General features: G+C 72.5%; 1 protein-coding gene across 2 annotated transcripts; it reads left to right on the forward strand.

Moving 5' to 3' along the window:
• The first annotated feature begins 1,982 nt into the window (after positions 1 to 1,982).
• DQX1 (DEAQ-box RNA dependent ATPase 1) lies at positions 1,983 to 9,837 on the forward strand. 2 transcript variants are annotated; one of them, XM_054824053.1, is made up of 12 exons: positions 1,983 to 2,137; positions 2,742 to 3,039; positions 5,237 to 5,430; positions 5,735 to 6,110; positions 6,645 to 6,884; positions 7,165 to 7,264; positions 7,407 to 7,565; positions 7,778 to 7,969; positions 8,099 to 8,224; positions 8,543 to 8,733; positions 8,817 to 9,007; positions 9,239 to 9,837. In XM_054824053.1, exons 2-12 carry the CDS (start codon positions 2,758 to 2,760, stop codon positions 9,417 to 9,419), a joined length of 2,232 nt encoding a protein of 743 aa, XP_054680028.1. In that variant the 5' UTR covers positions 1,983 to 2,137; positions 2,742 to 2,757; the 3' UTR covers positions 9,420 to 9,837. The 2 variants fall into 2 exon arrangements, with proteins under 2 accessions (XP_054680028.1, XP_054680029.1); XM_054824054.1 differs by lacking the exon at positions 1,983 to 2,137 and adding an exon at positions 2,168 to 2,321.
• Positions 9,838 to 12,042: the final 2,205 nt, after the last annotated feature.

A 12,042-nucleotide genomic window follows, 5' to 3' on the forward strand; every position in this document is an offset into this window, starting at 1 on the left:
TCTTACCGGCTTGTGCAAACCTCCGCTTCCTCAACACGCAGCTGGGTGCTGCAGGCACCCACCCAACCGCCCTGCACCCCCCCGCATGCCGGGGCAGGGGTGGCAGGGATGGACCCCCCGGGACCATGGCACGCCACCCACCCACGGGCCCAGGCGGGTCATTGGCCCTGCTTGTGGGGCGCGATGGGGCTGCCGGCCCCAGGCGATGCTGCGGCACCGCGAGCCCCTCCAGCTGAGCGCCGCTGCCAGAGCCCAGCAGACAGCGGGACACGGGGCCAGAGCCCAGGGCACGGAGCAAGTGCAGCTCCAGCCACCCCATGGCACGGGGAGCCGCACGGAGCCATGCGTTTGGGCCAGCCGCACCGCTCCGGACCAGCACCGCTGGGACAACGCCTCTGCCTCCCCAGCCAGGGCTGGCCCGTCCCTGTTCCTCGGCGTGCGAGGCTTGGCGGTGTGAATGCCAGTGCAGTGCACGGCTGCACCCAGGGCTCTGCGGGCCCGTGCCCAGCCCTCCATTCCCTGCGGCACCGGGACGGTGAGCGAAGCAACGGTTCAGCATCAACCACTTCCTTCCTCCCGCCTGCTGCAAACCCCGGCTGACCAGCACCCACAGGTCCACGGGGACTGGATGCTCGTCCTCTGGCCCTGCTCAGCCCCGAGCCAGCGCTGGCCAGGCCCTCTCCCCCCTGCACGGCCATGCTGTCCTGAGACCCCCGGCCCCCCGAGACCTGCTGCTGGCCTGCCGCAGCCGGGCTGCCGCTCTCGCGGTTTGAAGCACTTCTCCATCGGCCCCTTTGAGGCAGCGTCAGGCTCCTTCCCTGCGCCGCTCGCGCCCCCCTTGCGGGTCCCCATCTCCCCCGCCAGCCTGAGCCTGCCCCGGGCACAGGGCCCCCATCCCACGGGTGACCCCTGGCCCCACGGCAGACACCCCCAGCCCGAACCCCTTCTGGAAGGGGACGGGGAGCCCCACGGGAAAGGGAGCTCGAGCAGGTTTGGGTGAGCCGCCGGAGCTGGGCGAGCGGAGCGGGGTGTACGGGGGGACCCAGGAGCAGGGAGGTGCCCCCCGAGCACGGAGCTGGAAGGGACAACCCGGGATCGCCACCGCTCTGCCAGCGTCCTCCCCTCTCCTGGGGGTCTGCTCCCGGGCGGTGGGCGCTTGCCGTGGGGCTGCCGCGGGGACCTTCGGTGCGGGAGAGCCGCCGTCCGGGGCCGAGGTGCGAGGGCGGGAGCCGCAGCAGCCGCCACCCCTCGGCGGAAAGGTCAGGACGTGCCGCCCCGCCAGCACGGAGCTGCCCGGCCGGTCCCGGAGCTGCGGGGCAGAGCGGTGACCGCGGGCGGCTCCGGAGCTTCGCTTTCCGCCGGCAGCCGGGGCCCCCGGAGCCCGCTTACGCGGGCGGCTTCCGACGCCGAAGTCTCGCCCGGTCCCCGCCCGGCTCTGCCCCGCCGCCCGGTCCCCGCGGCCCCGGCCGTGCCGGCGGGAGCTCCGTGCCAAGGCGCGCCGGGGATGCGCGGGCCGGGCCGGCTGCCGGGCTGGGAGCTCCACCTGCCGGCCCCCGCCGGAGCCGCCGCGGGCTGAGGGCGCCCGCTCTGGGTGCGGGGTCCCGGGCACAGGACGGCCGGCACCGGCACCGGAGGCCCCGCACCCAGATGGCACCGGCACGGGGTGCCGGCGGGCTCGGGCTGCAGCGCGGGGCTCCGAGCAGGGAGCGGGCGAGGCCCGCGCCGCCGAGCGCCGTCCCGGCCCAGACACGGAGCGCGGCCGGAGCCGGGAGCGCTGCCGGGACAGGTCCCCCTTTCCGGGCTCGGGGCCCGGGCGGCTGCTCCGTACAAACACACCGGCGGCGGGGCGGAGCCCGCGGGGAGAGCGGAGCCCGGAGGCGCCCCGGGCCGGTTCCCGCGCACCGGGAGGCCCGTCCCTCCGCCGCGGCGCTCAGGAGGCCCCGGGGCCCGGTGGCGGGGGGGGGCGGCGGGACCCGCCCGTCGCCACGCAGGCAGGGCCGCGCCTAGCAACAGGCCGCGCGCCGGCGGGCGGGGAACGCCCCACGGCGCTGATTGGCGGCCGCGGGCAGAGCCACGTGACGGCGCCGCGGTCACCTGACGGTTTCCCGAGGGCCCGAGGTGGCGGCGGCGCGCGCAGGTGAGCGGTGGCCGGGCCGGAACCGGAGCCGGAACCGGAACCGCGGCTCGGGGGGCTGAGTTGGGGGACCCGTCCCCGTCCCGTCCCGTCTTGTGCGGCCCGGCCCGGCCCGGTCCGGTCCGGTCCGGTCCGGTCCCGGTGCTCAGGTGCCCGGTCTGGTCCGACCCGGTGCCCCCCCGGCCCGGTACCTCTGTGCCATTCGGGTCCGTCAGCCGGAACCAGCCCCGGGCTGTCTGCCCGCCTCCAACGTGTGCGCCCTGTCCCACACCCCATGCGCCCCGGCCCGGTCCCCCACGCACAGCCCGGCCCGGTGCCACCGCACCCCCACCCCCCCCGGTCCTGCCTGGCCTGATCCCCCCTGACCGGCCCCGGCCCCCCACACCCCGGCCCGGTCCCCTGCCTGTCCCTGCTCCCCAGCCCAGGCCGTGCCACCCCCTGCCCGTCCCTGCCCCTGTGCCCCGCGGGTCCCCCCGCCCCACGGGACAGTACGGCGGGCCGCACCAGGCTGCTGCCAGGGTCACGGGCGAGGGTGGGTCAGCGCCGGGCTCCCCCGGGTCTGCCGTGAGCCGGCGGGTCCCGCTCCACCTCCCGCTTGCCCTCGCAGCACCGGCATCCCCGCCATGGCCGGCTGCGGGGCCCCTGGCTCCCCGCCCCGGCAGAGCGGCCCTGGCTCCGTGCTGGAGGAGGAGGAGGAGGATGACGACCCGGCCCTGGGCTGCAACGGCGACCTGGAGGTGAACCCCTACGACGGGCTGCCCTTCTCCTCCCGCTACTACGAGCTCCTGCGGCAGCGCCGGGAGCTGCCCGTCTGGACCACCAAGTACAGCTTCATGGAGCACCTGGAAGGCAACAGCGGCATCGTCCTGGTCTCTGGGCCCCCCGGCACTGGCAAGAGCACCCAGGTGAGTGGGGGGGGCCGTGGCAGGGCAGCCGGGAGCCACCGGCCCCGCTGGGGGCTGCGCCTGGCCAGGGAGGGCCACGCTGCTGCCTGGGAGCCTGGCGCAGGACTGCGGTACCCGCCGTTCTGCCGACGGTCCCTCCCTGCGCCCGCCGGACTCCCAGCTGAGCGTCCCGTCCCTCCTGCAGCGCTGCTGTCGGCAGCAGCCGGGTCCTGGCCCGAGGCCGCTGCCTTCCCCGCGGGGCCTGCCTGCAGATCCTGCTCCCGTGCGAGCGAGCCACAGTACCCATGTTATGGGAGTCGCCAGGCCCTCGCTCCTGCCGGAGCAGCGCGGGCAGGCCCTGCGCGGCATTGCCACACCCTCGGCCATGGTGGGGTGGGGAGGTGGGTGCCCGGGCGGCTGCGGGGCTGCGAGCAGAAGGCACAGAGATGGGACTATGGCTGGGCAGCAGCTCCCTGACCCCACGGCATCATCTGAGCTTGTGGGGGGACGGAGGGGGCGACAGGGCTCGCTGGGCTTTAGCTTCACCACGATACCTGGGAGCGTGCCACCGTGGTGAGCCCAGCGTGGGGCAGGGCTAGCGCAGAGCTGGGCGGTCGCGTGCCGGGATCTGCCGGGGCAGGCGCTGGGGCCCCGGGCAAAGCCTCGGCACGAGCCGGGAAGCGCTGCCACGGCCGCCCCGGGAGCGGCTGCCACAGTGGCGCAGGGCGTCGTGCGGGCGCGGGAGGCGGCACAGGGAGGGGAAACGGCCCTTCCCTGGAGCCGGGCACGGGGGCACAGGGCACGGATGCTGAACGGTGGGGGTCTGGGGTGCCAGGATCCCGCCTGCCCGCCCCGGGGAGCTGGTCCCGCCTGGCAGCCCCTGCCGCAGCACCCAGAGGCGTCGTCAGGCAGACTTTGACCCGGGGAGGGATCACCTGGAAGCTGCGGGGGCAGCCGTGGCCTCTGTGGGCTGGGTCACCACACAGCAGCTGCCAACACCCTGATAGCCTCCGGGGCTATCGGCTCTTGGCAGTGGGCTCGGGGCCGCCTGCCCAAAGCACTTCCCTCCCTTGGGCGTGACTGTGGCACCAGCTGACCCACGGCGTGCCGGATTTAGGGAACGAAGCCCTTGTGGCGGGCCTGGATTTGGGGAATAAACCCCACCAGGGCCAGGCTGGTTTTGGATGACCCGTGTGCTCCTGGCCGGCTGTGAGCAGCCCCTGGGCAGGACTCTGCCTGCCTTTGACCCCGGGTGCTGGGCAGACACAGAGGCGCAGACATCTGCTCATGGGGGGCTCATGGGGCGGGAGGAGCGAGCGAGGCGGGTGGGTGTGTTGGGAGCAGTTAAACAGCAGATTCCTGGTGCCCAGGGGACATCCGCACGGCCCTGGGACCGTCCCGCAGTGCCTGGCTGGGTGCTTGGGCAGCGGCTGCTCCCCGGCATTGCCTTCCTCGTCTCTCACCGTGGGGTTTCCTGGGGTGGTGTGTGATCCCTCTGGCCCCACGTGAGGATGCTCGAGCCCCTGCCACAGAGCTGCAGCTGCTGCAAGGTCTGGATCTTGTGGCCCTAGTCAGTGACCGCTGCTCTGCGCTGAACCTGAGCAGGGACCTGCCCTGGAGGGGTGACAGGAGAGGAGTAGGGGGCTGGTTGGAACAGACAGGATGGCTCCCCTCGGAAGGGACCCGCAGCCGTCGTCTGGTCCAACTGCCCGACCGCTCCAGGGCTGACCAGAAGTTAAAGCCCGTTATTACAGGCGTTGTCCAAACTCCTCTTGAGCCCTGGCAGGTGTGACCTGGAGACACCGCTCGGTCTGAGCTGGCAGCTCAGGTGAAGGCAGTGCAGCGCGTACCCCCCCAGCCCCCTTTTTCCTTGGGAGGCGGAGAGGGCAGTTGTCCCCTGTCCTTAGTGCAGGACCCGGGCCGAGGCGTCCCCTAACAAGGCAGAAAGCTGCCGGTGCGGGGCGATGAGGCTGTGGGGCTCAGGTCACAGGTTGCTGGGGCTCAGAAGTGGCGGTCACGGGGAGGGAAGGTCCCGCCTGGGCTGTCGAGCGTTCTGTGCAGCCTGTGGCCCGGGAGGGGGGGCTACTGTGGGGAGGGTCCCTCTGCCCTCCTGGGGGGGCACAGCAGGTTCCGCTCCATGATGGGGAGGGGAACATGCCGGCACTCCTGGCAGGGGCTGCGCTGTCCCCAGGTCCTGACCGGCGTTCTGGCCCCGCAGATCCCGCAGTGGTGCACGGAGTACGCCCTCTCCCTGCAGTTCGCCCACGGCACGGTGGCCTGCACCCAGCCCCACAGCCTGGCCGCCCTCAGCCTCTCCCTGCGTGTGGCGGACGAGATGGACCTGAACCTGGGCCACGAGGTCGGCTACTGCGTCCCCCACGAGGACTGCTGCACCACCGAGACCATCCTCAGGTACGGGGATGGGGGGGCCCCGCGGGCCGCCAGTGCCGGGAGCGTCTGTCGCACTACGCTCTAATCCCGCTGAGCTCCCCGGCTGCAGCGTAATCTCTTAATCCAGCCTGGCCTCGTTGGGGGAGCGAGGAACCGGGCTGCTGGCTGCCCCGGCCCTCCCGGGGCTGCGGTGGGGGCTCCTGCCACCGGGGAGGGGGCGAGCCGTGCTCCCCGGGGCTGCGTGCGGGGACGCCTGCGGGGGTGCAGCCTGTGGTGCCGGGGGTCCCCACGGCCACCCCTCGCTGACGGGGCCGGTCCGCGGCAGGTACTGCTCGGACGAGATGCTGCTGCGGGAGATGACGTCGGACCCGCTGCTGCGGCAGTACGGGGTGGTGGTGCTGGACGAGGCGCAGGAGCGGACGGTGCCCACCGACGTGCTGCTGGGGCTGCTGAAGGACGTGCTGCACCAGCGCCCCGCGCTGAAGGTGGTGGTGGTGACCTCCCCAGCCATGGAGGAGCGGCTCCGCGCCTTCTGCGGGGACCCCCCCGTGGTGCGGGTGCCGGGGCCCGGGCCCCCTCCCCAGCTGCTCTACAGGGACCCGCCGGCCCGCGGCCACGTTGCAGCTGCCTGCCAGGCTGTGCTGGACATCCACCGGCGGCAGGAGCCCGGCCACGTCCTGCTTTTCCTGGCCAGCGAGCAGGTGGGCTGCTTGGCTTCTGGGGGGTGTCACCACACCACAAGGTGCCAGGGGGAACAGGGAAGGGGGAAGGTTTGGGTTGGCAGAGACCTCCCAGCCCACCCAGTCCCAACCCCCTGCCATGGGCAGGGACACCCTCCACTAGCCCAGGTTGCCCAAAGCCCCATCCAACCTGGCCTTGAACACTGCCAGGGAGCCAGGGGCAGCCACAGCTTCTCTGGGCACCCTGTGCCAGGGCCTCAGCACCCTCACAGGGAAGGATTGCTTCCTCAGATCTCATCTCAATCTACCCTCTTTCAGCTTAAAATCCTTCTCGACTGCGTGCGGGGAGCCCTGAGGATGGCGGGGGCTGCTGGGGATTAAATCGCAAGAGCTGGGCTCCTCTGCAGCGGGGCTGCAGGCACCGAGTGGGACCCAGAGTCTTTTCCCCCAGGGCACCAGGAGGCAGCCGCAGGCCATGGCGCGGCGCCCTGTCCCAGAGATGGGGCTGCTCCGAGCGTCAGTGGGCGTCACTCGTGTTCCCCCGTCCTTCCGCAGGAGATTGCCGAGTGCTGCGAGGCCATCCAGACCGAGGCCATGGCGCTGAACCCGGGGCTGGGCCCGCTGCTGGTCCTGCCCCTGCACCCCGGCGTGGGCCGTGCGGCGCAGAAGGTGTACGAGGCACTGGAGGAGAGCGGCCGAGAAAGGCGGGTGATCGTCACCCACTGGCTCGCGGACTCGTCCTTCTCTCTGGGGACTGTGCGCTTCGTCATCGACTCAGGGCTGGAGCTGCGCAACGTGAGTGTGCCAGCCCGCGGGGTGCCAGCCCGCGCCAGGGGTGCCGGGACGGGGAGCTGCACGGTGGCAAGCGGGTGGCCCGGCTCCACTCTGGGGAGCAGCGGGGCCATGGCGGTCTGCGGCATCTGCTCGGCCCAGGTCCTGCCATGACGCCCTGGGACGGAGGACGCTGTGCGAGATGTGGGACCTGCCCCGGGGAGGTGGCGGTGGCGGGGTGGGGGTGCTTTGGAGAAGGTGGGGGCTCATCTGCAGGGGTCCCTTCTCACCGCCCGGCCCGCAGGTCTACAACCCCCGCATCCGGGCAGAGTCCCAGGTGCTGCGGCCCATCAGCAAGAGCCAGGCAGAGTCGCGCATGCAGCGAGCCGCAGGCAGCCCTCCAGGTGAGAGCCCCTGCCCGGGCGTCCCCCAAATGCATCCCACCCCAGTGGGGCCCCGGGCAGCCCGTGGCCCAGCACGCCGCCCTGCCTGCGCCTGCCGCCTGGTCCCTGGGCTCCGTCGCGGCTCACGGCCCCTCTGCTGCAGGCACCTGCCTGCGCCTCTACTCAGAGGCCGCCTACGAGCAGCGCCTGCCCCCCAGCCCCGCGCCCCACGTCAGCGAGACCAGCCTCAGCCGCCTCGTCCTGCTGCTGAAGCGCCTGGACATCGCCGACATGGGCCAGTGCGACTTCCTCGACCGGCCAGGTAGTGCCGGCGGGGCCAGGCACGGCATAGGGGGGCTGGAGCGGAGGGGCGCGATAGGGGCAGCCGTGCCGGAGGAGCTGGAGGCTGGCCGTGGCCGGGGCCATCCCTGCAGCCCGGGTTGCCTCTGGAGAGGGGCTGGAGGGGCTGGTGGGTGCGGGAGGACGATGGGCAGAGCTGCCTGGTCCTGGCAGCCAGCTGACGTCCTGCTCCAGCCCCCGAGTCGCTGATGCAAGCGCTGGAGGACCTGGACTATCTGGCCGCCCTGGACGATGACGGGAACCTGTCGGAGGTCGGGATCATCATGTCGGAGTTCCCCCTGGACCCCCAGCTGGCCAAGGCGCTCATCGCCTCCTGCGAGTTCGACTGCGTGGAGGAGATGGTCAGCCTGGCCGCCATGCTCACGGGTACCATGCCGAGGGGCTCGGAGCCCGCTCTGCTGCTGGCGCGGGGCACGGCGCAGCCCTGGGAGAGCCGGCGCTGGCAGGGGTGGTGCCGGGGGGCACACGGTGACCTTCCCTCTGCGCCATCCCCAGCTTCCCCCTGCTTTGTGCCCCCTTCCACGCACCTGGAGGAGGCCGCGACCATGCGCCGGCGGGCCCTGCTGCACCCGGACGGAGACCACTTCACCCTCATCAACATCTTCAACGCCTTCCAGCAGCGTGAGTGCCGGGCAGGGGCTCGACTGCTGGCGGGCTGCATGCCCACGGGTGTCCCACGGCTCCCTCGCGCGCCCCCTGCTCCCTTCGGGAGCAAGCACTGCAGCCGCGTTCGTGACCCTTTCCGGGGAGCACCCTGGCTGCGAGGGGGTCCCAGCCCCAGCCTGGGGGCCGTGCTCTCTGTCCCCGCTGCGTTGAGGGGACGCAGTCTGTGGGAGCAGCAGTGCCTGGTTTCGTGTCCTGTGAGCCCCCAGCCCAGCCAGGCGGGGTCTCTGCCCGTCCAGCCCCATCCCCGTGGTGCTGACCCCGCTCTCCCCGCAGATAACGCGGACGAGGGCTGGTGCCGCAAGCACGCGGTGAGCGGGGAGGCGCTGCGGCTGGCCGGCATCGTGCGGGCGGAGCTGCTGGAGGTGATGCAGCGCATCGAGCTGCCCGTCTCGCCCCCCGCCTTCGGCACCGACGCCAACGTGCTCAACATCCGGAGAGCGCTCATCTCCGGCTACTTCCTCAAGGTGGGCCGGGGGCCGCGAGGGGCCCGGCCGCGGGGCGAGGGTCGTGCCAGCCAGCCCCGCTGCCCTCCCGCTCCGCTCCCCAGGTGGCCCGGGACATCGACGGCTCCGGCAACTACGTGATGCTGACGCACAAGCACGTGGCCCACCTGCCCCCCGCCTGCTGCTACCTGCTGCGGCAGCCCCCCCAGCACCTGCCCCCCTGGGTCCTCTACCACGAGTTCACCATCTCGCAGGACAACTGCCTCCGCGTGGTCTCGGAGATCCAGCCCCAAATGTGAGGACCTCGGGGACGGGGAGGGACGGGTCATGCCTGGGCTGCGTCTGCGCGTGGCTCCGGAGTTGGCGCCGGCCCGGGAGCGCAGCAGAGCCCTGGGGCGTGATGCCGGGCCTGGGCCGCCTCTTCTCTGGGCAGCTGGGGGGCTGTCCCCACGCGGGGGAGCGGGGAGGCTGCTCCAGGGAGGCCCCTCGGACCAGCTGCCCCTCCCTGACCCCCCCGTCCCTGCAGGCTGGTGGAGCTGGCACCCCAGTACTACCTGAGCAACCTGCCGCCCAGCGAGAGCCGCGACCTGCTGATGGAGCTGCGGGAGAAGGTGATGGCCGCGGAGGATGTGCCGGTGGTGCCAGAGCCGCTGGGAGAGGCGGCCGGCGGGGAGGATGAGGAGAGGGAAGTCTGCGTGCTGCAGTGAGCTGGAGCCACGGGAGCCCCTGTGTCGGGGCCACCTGGGCTTGGCTAGGGCCACCGGGGACGGGAGAGCCCCGGGGAGGCCGTGCTGCTGCAGGGGCCGACCCGATCCCCGGGGAGGCACAGGCAGAGCCTGCTGCTGCTGCAGCTCTGCACCACGGTCGCGGTGCCGGTGGCCACGGGACCGGCCCCTGGCTTCTTCCCTGGGGACGGAGCCCGGTTTGGGAGAGCGCTGGCCCGGGGCCAGGGGAGTCGTGCGGGCCCTCCCCGCCCCGGCTCCTTCGCCCCGTGTTTCCCTGGGGGCTGCTGTGGGGCTGGGGCTGCAGCCGTGCCTGTCCCACTCCCCCCACGGCTGGGGGAGCAGCGCCCGGGGGCCGAGGGGCCGCTTGCAGGTCTCTCCTGTATAAAGTTTTGTGACCTTTGCTCCTGGCCTTGTGTCCGTCATTGCAGCTGGGGGTGGCTCACGCCGCAGAGTGGTCCGGCCAAGGTGGGCTCCGTCCGACCCCGGGGTCCTGCCTGGAGCGAGGCGAGGGCTCCCCCAGCCCCCGCGGGGCAGCTCTGCGCACCCCCGCCCGAGCCTCCCCTCTCCCAGGGGCTTTCTGAACATGAGGCATCCCTGGTCTTGCTCACCTCCCGCCTCCGGTTCTGGGTAGCGTACCGCTACCCCTGGTCACGCCGACGCGCTGAGGGCAGCCCTGGCCTTTGCGCCGGGCCTTCCCCTCCGCGGTCGCGCGCTCTTCTGCAGAAGCAGAGAGGAAGCTGCGGCCGGCGGGGGGGCGGGCGGCAGCCTGGATGTGCAGCCAGCTCCTGCTCCCCCTGGGACGGGACAGGGCACGGGTGCTCGCCCAGGGAGATGCCCCCCTCCCTCCCCCTCCTCGAGGTCCCCTTCCTGCCTTGGGGTCTCCTCCAGCGTTCCAGCAAGTCCCGCTTGTCTCACGACTCCCCGGCACCACAGCCAGGGGCTGAGCTTCTGCCTGGGGGGCCGGGGGTCCCAGCGTTGATGCTGTGCTCCAGCCTCTGCCCCGGGACAGACCCCTTGGCCCGGACTGCTCCATCCCGGCAGCTGACACCCCCTCATCTCCCTCCTTCCAGCCTTCCCTCCATCTCCCTCCTTCCCTCCCTCTGCACAGCCCACGTGGGGGGGGTTAGGCTGTTCCCAGGAAGGGGCCCGGAGGCTCCACCGCCCCATCCCCACCGCAGCACCTCGAAGGTCGGGTGGGAAGTTGAGGGCTGGGCCTCCCCGCAGCCTCCTCAGAGCCTCAATTCCCCCTTCGCTTTCTAGGAACCCCAGAAAGTACGTCAGTGGGGGCAGTGGGACGCAGCTCACGCCTACCTGCCCTGGGGCCACGTGCCCCTGGGGTGAGGCGGCTGCCCCGTCCCCTCTCCCCGGGCCGGGGCTGCAGGCAGTGGGGGCCGGGGCCCAGTGTGGGCGCGGGGGCTGTGCCCTGCCCGGCTGAGCGGAGCAGCCATGCGGCGGAGCTGGGCCGGTGCTCGCGGGGATGGCGACGGGGAGGCCAGCGGCTGTGGCTGCTTCTGTGTCCCCGTTCCCGGCGCAGCAGCCCACGGGACGAGTGGCCGGGGCAGCTGTGTGGCCTGGGGAGGGGAGGGAAGGGGCGAGACAGCCGGCGCCTGGCTGGGTGCAGCACCCTAAGCCTCTGCAGGGACCCACTCCTCTCCTTGGGGACCCACCGCAGCCCAACCAGCCAGGCCCAAGCACGGCGCCTGGGACGGGCGCTGACGGACCTTGGTGGTCCCTTCCCCACGCTCCGGCCCCTGCTCCCGCCATGGCAGGGGACCGTGGGTGCCCTGTCTGGCACACAGTGATGTGCAAACCCTCAGCCGGTCCCGGGGCTCAGGACCACTCTGTGGGAGCTGGGAGCACCCGGGGCTCCAGCACCGTCCCAGGTGCGCAGCGCCGCCCCTTCGCCCAGCGGTTCCCAGCGGTGATGCCCGCGGTCGGAGCAGGGCAGCGGGTCCCCAGTGCCCCCCAGCCTGGGAAGTACCCGTGGTGAGTCCCAGCAAGGCTGGGGCCGGGTGGGTTGGGGGCTGAGGGTGGGTCCTGGCTCGCAGCTCCACCCAGCACAGCTTTCTCCTCTTCTGAGAACTGTGATGCTTCTGAGGTTTGGCTTCACCTTGGGGCAGCCCCGCGGGGTCCTGGCTCAGTATATACCCAGCCGCCCACCGGCCCCAGCCCATGCTGAGCCCACTGGAGCAGCGCACACCACGGCAGCGAGGTAAGCACAGCACGGGGGGCTGCCGGGGGGCACTTGCACTGCCGCCCCGGGTGGCTTTGGGCACCAGGGAGCCCCAGGAAGGTGCTGCTCCGGGGGGGCACCCGGCAGGGCTGCGGTGGGAAGGGTCGGGGTGTCGCATTGGCTGCCGACCCTGTGCGGGGCTCCCCCCTCTCCGCTGCACCGCTCCCCCTCCTGCCTGACCCTGCTGCCATCCCGGGGCCGAGGGCTCTGTCCTTGCTGGTCCTGCTGGCTGCGTCCCGGCTCGACCGGCTCCCCGGCTCCTGGGGTACGGCTGGCCCCTCTCCCTGGCTCGGGACTGCCTTTCCCCTTCCCCTTCCCCTTTCCCTTCTCCTTTCCCTTCCCCTTCCCCTACCGCTGCCCTTCCCCTCCCAG

Source organism: Grus americana, chromosome 4 (assembly GCF_028858705.1).
Source record: "Grus americana isolate bGruAme1 chromosome 4, bGruAme1.mat, whole genome shotgun sequence".
NCBI classification, from domain to species: Eukaryota; Metazoa; Chordata; class Aves; order Gruiformes; family Gruidae; genus Grus; species Grus americana.